We start from the raw sequence: 8822 nt of genomic DNA on the forward strand, positions 1-8822 counted from the left end.
AAAAGGTAATTACAGAGGGATGAAAGATATATAGGATGCCAAACGAGTGAATCTCTCTCTCTCTTTCTCTTTGGCGCTACCTCTCATTTGTTATTTGCCTGCAGCTTATCTCACTGTCCCAAAAGAGCCGCAGGAGAATCACTGTGTAAACACAGGTGGGTAGGCCAGTGCAGAGAAGGACAGTCATTGGGTCTGCACATCAGATGGTGTGCAATGTATGGAGCTGGCAATGGCAAAAAAAGAGGATAGTTTGAAAATGTGAAGAATGAAAGCTCCCCGTAATATTTTGTAGCATTTTTAAGCACACTAATACTGAGAGGTCGGTGAGCATAATTTAAAAAAAATTTTTTTTATCATTGTGTGTTTTTATACTAGTCCACTAGTGTCTTTCATCTCCACTAAAATCCATAGGTAACTTTCAAAGCGCACAAACTATTTCTTCTTGCAGTTCTTTGTCATCTTCGTGCACAAAAGCATACTATGTTTTATTCATACAATCATACGAAGAAAAGCCCATGGGCTCTTTTTTTCTGAGGAGGGTGGGGGGTGCCAGTGTATTGGAAGCAGCTAAGTGAACGGGTGAGGGGTTAGGGCCTGTCTTGGGCCCTGAGTGATGGGTATTTGAACAGGCATATTTACCCTGGCCGTCATGAAAAGAGCCGAGGGGACCTGCGGGGAGACGCTCAGGCAGAGACAGGCAATAAAAACTGGGCCACTGTGCAAACAACCCAGCCCAGCCTATTCCTCTGTTGCCACGGCTACGCCTGCGCAACCCACTCTTTGCCCAATCGCTCGCCTCCTCCTCTGACATGTGTGATAAAAGGCCTAAAATGCAGCAAGGCCAAGCAGACATTTTGAATCTAGGTCCCCACTGATGGCCAGGCTAAGGATGTTACTCATTGTGCAAATGTGTTGGTGCTCATCTGGGCCATTAGACCACTTAGACCTATCTGAGGTGAGATATGAGGAAATAAATCAATTACTGCTCTCCAACTGCTGATTGAATATTTGTATTCACCAAAATGAGAGAGATGATCACCGTGATGAGCTGATCACAGTGACAGTGGGCATGATAATCATGCACCACTGACAGAATCAGAAACCTACAGAGGATGTATAGAAGGTATAGGTTAAGATGCAATCAGGCAGCTGGAGAATCAGCAGAGCTGGTCTCCTGACTGAACAACAGCCAGATAAACGAGTGTTACAGTGGAATGGATGGGACCCGCTGTCATTGTCTTCAATTCAGAGTGTCACAATGCCTCTGGGTTCTGCTCCCTGCGCCATAGACCATGCAGTATAAAAGCTGTCTGGGCTTTTTGTCCCTCCACCCCCACCACCCTTTGCTCTCCACTCACCTCTCACAGCTGGCTCTTTCATATCTGCCTGATGTCACTCGGAGCCGCCTGCACCAAGATAAATTCCTCCCCACTGTCCCCGTAGCACCCTGGGTACAACTCAGACACATTCAAGCACACAGGCAAACAAAGGCACAGCATTTTGAGAGATACATATGCATGAAAATCATCTGTATCTGCCAGGCAGACGGCTTTTCATCAAAGGTCCTGAGTGGTTGTGAGGACACAAATTTCTTTTGTCAGCACATGTGGAGTCTAGTCGAGTGTGTTTTAATGGGGATGCCCCCCCACAGCTCACACACACACACACACACACACACACACACAAACACATGCACACACACAACTTCACATCCATACTCATGCGTACTCACACAGACATGTCATAAAACCTGGGGAAAGTGCAGTTTGAAAACACTTTGAGAGTTCAGCTCCAAGTGACACACAGAAGACAAACCCGAGGTTGGATTTGGTGTAAAGATGACAGGTGTTAAATTGCTTTTAATCCTCTTCTGTTATCTCTGGGACTCAAATTGAGCTTCCTGTTTGGTGTGCCTGACCTGTTGTGCTGCTTCACCTCTCCCCTGATGAAAACAGGCTCTATCTCCAGCCTGGCTCCTGACCATCTAAATTGCATCTTGGCCCCTAGTCACCTCCCATAGGACGGATAGAAGGATCTGGCGTTCTGGGGATAGCCAAGTGATAGAGACAAGGGAGGCAGACAGTTGCATTAAAATGTTTCACAAAAATAAAACAGGGTTTTTGTCGAAATAAATGAAAACATATTTCCTTGGGAAACGGTTAAATGGGAAAATATTGTTTTTATTTTTACAGTACTGTTCCTTGTTTCCTGATTCTGGCATTCTTTCCCTCTTGTCTTTTCAAGTTTGGTTTATCCATATATTTAACTGGTGTGTTTTAACAGTGTTGAATAGAAAAAGTTTTTCATAATACATTTTGAGCATTCTGTTATGATTGCACAAAATATTAGAAAAGATCCTATGATCTTCTAAAATTATACACTCAAAATCATGCACTCAAATTCAGCACAGCCTTTTAAAGTCTCCCCTCGTCCCTGTCCCACTGTGGCCAAAGCAGAGGACTCGTGTCTGATCGCTGTGGGTGTCCCTGTGCCTCTATTCAGCAGGACAGTGATTTTGGGAGGTCTGTCATTAGAGCCTGTGTCATCCCATTGTCTACGGCCTCTCCTGGACAATGGGGATTTTCTTGCGCACTACGGTTAGGGTTGGAGGGGTGGAGGACTAGAGGGAGGAGGTCACGACCTTTTGAATAACCTTCCCACTGCTGCCATTTAGCAGGACAGGATAACACTTTATCCATTCCCTGCCACCACTAAACCCTGACTGACCACCCTGGATATGATCGTCCACCCCACACCATTAAAGGGGAATTCACACGAGCTGGTCACACCGTAGTTAAGAGGCTCTGATTGCTTTTGTTCCTACATCTACATGTGTATTGTGTCAGTCATTGAAGTAGACTGTGTGCTTTATGCCATAAAGGATGTTTCCATTTATCAGAAAAATCATACAGAGTGTTTATGAAAAGCAACTTAGAACACCTAAATCTACTATCTATCTGTCTCTGCCCCTTTCGTCTCACTGACAGATAGAGAGGTGGACTTCAAAGTTCTAAATTACCTGTCTGAAATTCAGGTCTGGAAATGCCACGAAAAGAAATTTAACAAAGAGAGCAGTCATTTGAATGGATTTTTCTGTTTGTCTGGACCTATCAAGCCAGCTGAAGTTTCCTATCTACGTCTATGTCTGTTTTCCTATATTTTGGTATACTTTCCCTCAGTCTGCAGGAATCTCCAAGGACACAAAAGGACCATCAAATCCTGGAGCAATCCCATTTGTGTCAATGTGAGGAATGTAGTTGAGGCTGGAGGATGTGGCAGCTTAAAGAGAGTAGACCACTACTGCAAAGACAATAGCTTTTCTCAGGCTTGGTGATTTTCCATCTCACACAACCACCTTGAGGAATGCTGGTCAGTTGAGGTTGTCAGTGAGTTTTTTTTCTTTGGTGTTGTTACGGCCAGCATACATGATGAACATATATGAATGTAGTGCACTAGTCTAATCTTTTTTAGGGCGGGTGTTTATTGCTTAAAGATTGCAACAAAAGCTTATTTTCAAATACATTTTATTCAGATGCAATAATGTGTTCAGAAGAACACCAAAGAACACAAAAGAAGTCATTTAAAAATAACTAATAAATTATTCTATGAGAAATTCTTACAATGATGAAAAATAACAATGTCACAGACGTAATGCTCAAGTTATGACATACTGGCATGACAAAAGTCATATTCAAATATATACATTCATATTCTATTGAATATACCAAAGACACTCGGGAAGAATTAACAAGTTCCCAGACATTCTTAACTGATACTACAGCACACAACAGCTGTAACATCTGTTTTCTATTCCTATGTAAATCTCCTAGTCCTTTACGGCTTTGTCTCTTCATGAGGAGCTCAGTAATGGTACTGAACACATGCCAAGTCCAGAGGGGTAGTACACAGACTCTCCCATGTAGGGTGACTCCTCTCTGCTCATCAGGTAGGTGTTGTAGTGATGAGAGTTTGAGTTTGCGGAGTAGTAGCTCTGGTATCCAACAGAGGAGTCGTACGGCTGGAAGTCCATGAGCTGAGAGATGGAGAAAGGGTAGTGGCTGAGGGGCTCGCTGCGCATGCATGGGTCCATGGAGAAGGATGGGGGAGGTAGAGACTGGGGAGTCTGAATGGCAGTGGTCGTGATGGGGTTGAGCGAGGGGACGGACAGAGGGGACAGGTGGGCAGGATGCTCGTGGGACGGAGGAGGGAAGGAGAGGCGCTGGAGGGGTGGAGGGGGTGAAGGGGATTTGGGGCGGAGGGCACAGGGTGTGGCAACAGGTGGAGTGAGGGCAAATGTGGAGGTAGTTGAGGGAGATGAGGTAGATGACATGGAGGCAGAATCAGAGGCAGAGGCCGGGGTTTTAACCTCCGTCGCCTTCCGCTTCTTCTCTTCTCCCTTCCTTGGCTTCCCTTCAGCCTCGCTTTTGGTTTTGGAGGGTGACTGCGGCGTCGCGCACCGGAAGCGTTTCTGGCGGCGCATGTAGCAGCCGTTCTCAAACATATTTCCTGAGTCGGGGTGGAGTGTCCAGTAGGAGCCCTTCCCGGGAGAGTCTGGCGAGCGGGGCACGCGAATAAAGCAGTCGTTGAAGGACAACGAATGGCGAATTGAATTCTGCCAGCGTTGCTGGTTCTGTCTGTAAAAAGGGAAGAGCTGCCGGATCCAATCATAAATGTCGTTCAAGGTCAGCTTTTTAGTCGGTGATTGCTGGAGAGCCATGCAGATGAGTGAAATGTAGGAATAAGGGGGCTTGGCGTGGTTCATGTTCCGCCGGTATGCTGAAGTAGGGTCGCTGCCCAGGACCTCCAGTCCATATGGGTCCCTCTCCATGAATCCCTGCTGAGGTGGATGCGGTGGGCCGGCCAGTTCATTCCCAGGGCTGCCAAGACGCTCTGAGATTTTCCCAGCCATGGAGTCCCCCACTGGCCCACAGGTCAGGTAATGAGACTCAGGGAGGACATAGCCCCCCAGTGCAGATTGCAGGGTGGTGCCTCCTGGGTACATCTGCAAAGGAAGGAAAACAACCACTTGTTACACAAAGTAAGGTGGTAGGTGACATCATGTATAGTTTTTTTTTTTTTACAATTACATTATTTAATTAATACAGACAAAAAGCAGGAGAGAGACATTTACCATGATGAGATTCGAAATCAATTAAATTAACAGATGCCAGCCCCTTTCAGTGCCCTGACCAGTGTTAATCGCTTAGTGGCCTACTTCAAAGCCTCTGAACCTTCTTCGCGACGTGATCCTGCATTTTATGCGCGAGGGAATTCCATCACGCAGACTCTCCCAACACCTCCCTCCAGCGCCGCTGCCTTGATTTCATTAGCAACCCAGCAAAGTAAGCTTCTAGGGTATCACCATGTAAATATATTCCGGCCACCCACCCAGCGATAACCCCATTGTTCCGCTAGTCCGGCCATTCTTCCCTCGCTTGTTTTGTCTCTTTTTAAGTCACTCACCGTCCGCCTTTTTTCTGTACCATGAAAGACATTTTGACAGAGGGGTCTTTGGGGACACGACTGCTGCCCTCCGCTGCCTTTCTCAGTGGACGTTGTCAATAATAATTCGAGGCTTTGGGCTACCATTTCGTGTTCTTTTTGAACTCAGAAACGCCCCCCTGGTTATACGTTTGTAAAGTCATAGGCATCCGTCAGAAGAAAAAAAGGCCTTGGCACAATCATGGACTCAATCAATTAACTACCCTCAGACCACACACAGTCTGAGTTGAACACATAGACCTGTAATCTAAACTCTATCTAATGTTGAAGAATGATCATAACAGGTCACGAGTTGAACACCACACCAGCATAAAATATTACACTATGAGTGTAGGGCAACAGAATAAGTTGCCGTCGTTCTTTTAACAAAGATTGGCCTATAATCACATACATAACAATCCAATGGGCACACACTAGGAAACAAAAAGTGCTAATAGTTCTTAAAAACTTTTTTTACCCAATCTGCACTGCTCATGCAACACCACTTCAGGTGCATTGTTTTGGAAATAGGATTCCGTCTTATTTTTTTCGTTTGTGACAACCATTACCTTAACCAACTCTGAATGCACAAAATTATCATTATTACTATTATTACTGCTGTTGTTGTTGTTCTTCAAGAGGATGATGATGTTACTAGAGATGTTTTGATAATGAATTTGGATAATGTTTGGAGAACTAGGCTAGCAATTACATTAATATCCACCAGAAACTTTAAACTTAAATTAGCAACTATGTTTAAACGCAAGAAAAAAATATTTGTATTACTCTTAGATGAAATGATGACTTACCGAGTGATTTATATTTTTAAACTAAACTACACAAATGTAATTAACAATGCAATACATTGTTCGTTGTAAAGAAAACGAAACAAAAGTTATGAAAGGATTGCATAATTTATATAAAAAAAAAGATTATTCACACACCTCATCCGGATAATAGGTAGCCCACTCTTCTCCTTTCTCTCGTTTCACTCCGCTCATCTTTCAGCCCCAATTCCAAGTTTAAAAAACAAAGAATCTTGGTGTTTTTTAAATGGAAATGGTCTGTTGTGAATCGAATTTTTCGGTCTCGTCACCACTCTGCAGATGGGAGAAGTAGCTCGCGGTAGTGATGGGAGGGTGAAGCTCTACAGGTTCATTTGAAGATCCTCAGGTTGTTCGTCTCAGTTTGCTCTTGGGAACCTCCCGCCCATTTTCTTTTGACCAACCCCTCTTTTTTTCTGGGTTAAAACGTTTGCTGAGGGATTTGGTATTTAACCCCACCGTTTTATTGTGTTTAATTGCCTTAAACTGTGTCAGTGACACCAATGCTGGGGTGTACATCAAATGTACAGCTTTACAAAGTTATTTGAAATGTGATAGGCCATGCAGAGAGACATATAAGGTAATATAAACTCTTTTTAAACATTATTTTGCCATCAGGAATAAAAGCCAGAAGAATGCACTATCATTCATTTTCTGGATATCTAGGACATCCTGGCTGTGACATCACTGGCTGGCTATATGATGCAATTATTATATTGATGAAGAAAATACATGATATCACACTGGCCCAAAATACGCCCTTAAGTACAGTATGTGAAATTCTGACATTGTTGTCTCTCTAATAGGAAACCAATTTCCCCTACACTGAAATTGTCACACCTACAGTCATACAATATTTTTTATCTTAAATATTTTAGTCTTAAATATCTGGAGAGAGCTTCAAAGCTGACACACAGGATCTTGGGAATCTACAGTTGATTTCTGATAAGAAGGAATCTAAACAAACCCATCCAAAATGCAGATCTAAAACAAATATTCTCAAACATGTTGTACCCATGCAAGACACACATTTTCAGCGCTGTTGGCAATGTAAGATCTTTCCATTGGACACTATAGGCTACATTAAGAGGGTTATTTAGGAACTTCCACAGGTGCACCAGTCGAATGGTTTCATTTTATTGTATGCATTATGTGTGTGTTCATTTCAGCATTTCAGCGGTATTGTAAAGCAGCCATGACTCATTTCTCAACACAATGAGACTGCTCCTTTTTTTTTTTTATCTGTCTGCTTCGCCGCTGCACTCTTCCCATTATTGAAGACAGCTGCTTGGCAGATTGGGGGTGTTGGGTGTCACTTTTATTGACCAAAAGCAAACATTTACTTTGCAGGCCATTTAAAAGAACCACCCTCTATCCCCTTTCAACCAGCCCCCTCCGCCCAACCCAGCCCAGATGCCTATATCTTTCTCAGACCTACTTAGAGGGAGGGTTCTGCCGGCTCCCATGTTTAATGACAATTTAGAATTTCAAAAACAAAATTACACAAAATATATGAAGGAATTATTCTGAGTACACAAATACATTTAGAGCTTTGCTATAGGCTATCAATCAAGTTGAGTAGCTTAATTATTTGCTTTTTTGTGGTTATGATTTTTGGGAGAATGCATGCGTTCAACACATAGCCTAAAGAGTAGAAGGACTACGGAAATCCAGTGAACATGAATAGGCCTATACATGTTTAGGATAATTCACTATCTACAATGCACACTAGTGGATGTTTCATTTATATATTTTTCATGCCCATGTTTAAATTTCAATTATTCTTTTCAGTTTTTACCCTTTTGTATTTTACAAGACGAAAATCTTATTTCATATTCGTTTTCAATGAATGTTTCATCAACAGAGTCCCCCCAAACAGTGTAACCGTTTAAATTACAGTATTGTACTCCTATCGTGATAAAAAAAAACAGTAATTCATTAATTGGCAACGTTAAAACAACAAAATAAAATAATGAAATGTCTCATAGTGAATATATATTATTTCCACGTGGACATATATCTGCAAATAAATGAATACAAGTGGGAACACTGAGTTTATTAGCTGTTACCCATGGTGCTACCTAATACTTCCATGTGCAACCACATTAGCTGGGCGAAAAGAAAATGGCAACGCGATTAAAATAGGACTTATGTTGAGCGTTGGGGGATGAGTAACCACTAACTCGGAGAACCTATTGATTACGCGTCTTTTAGGACTGGCCAAGGTGTCAGACTCGCACATTGACAGGAAACAATTCAGCCTAAATAATCATGTTACGAGTTTCTTCACCTCATGTGTAGCCCATTTCTCGTAGGGCTAAGTAACCTACTTCTCAGATAGTCTTAGAACATGGCTAGAGTATCTTTGTTATGCTTTTCTGCCATATGTTTATGGACAATTGTTTATTTCGAATAAATCAACCAACGAAAATGAATAGTTGACTTGACTCCATAAACTTTATTGAAGCTCATCCACTCCACAAGATGGCGATATACACTGTAAAGTTTGGAATTGGC

General features: G+C 42.7%; 1 protein-coding gene across 1 annotated transcript; it reads right to left on the minus strand.

Annotated features, from left to right (window-relative positions):
• Nucleotides 1–3808: 3808 nt before the first annotated feature.
• foxa (forkhead box A sequence) lies at nucleotides 3809–5879 on the minus strand. Its single transcript, XM_042705324.1, has one exon. It carries the CDS (start codon nucleotides 5000–5002, stop codon nucleotides 3851–3853), a length of 1152 nt encoding a protein of 383 aa, XP_042561258.1. The 5' UTR covers nucleotides 5003–5879; the 3' UTR covers nucleotides 3809–3850.
• Nucleotides 5880–8822: the final 2943 nt, after the last annotated feature.

Source organism: Clupea harengus, unplaced genomic scaffold (genome assembly GCF_900700415.2).
Source record: "Clupea harengus unplaced genomic scaffold, Ch_v2.0.2, whole genome shotgun sequence".
NCBI classification, from domain to species: domain Eukaryota; kingdom Metazoa; phylum Chordata; class Actinopteri; order Clupeiformes; family Clupeidae; genus Clupea; species Clupea harengus.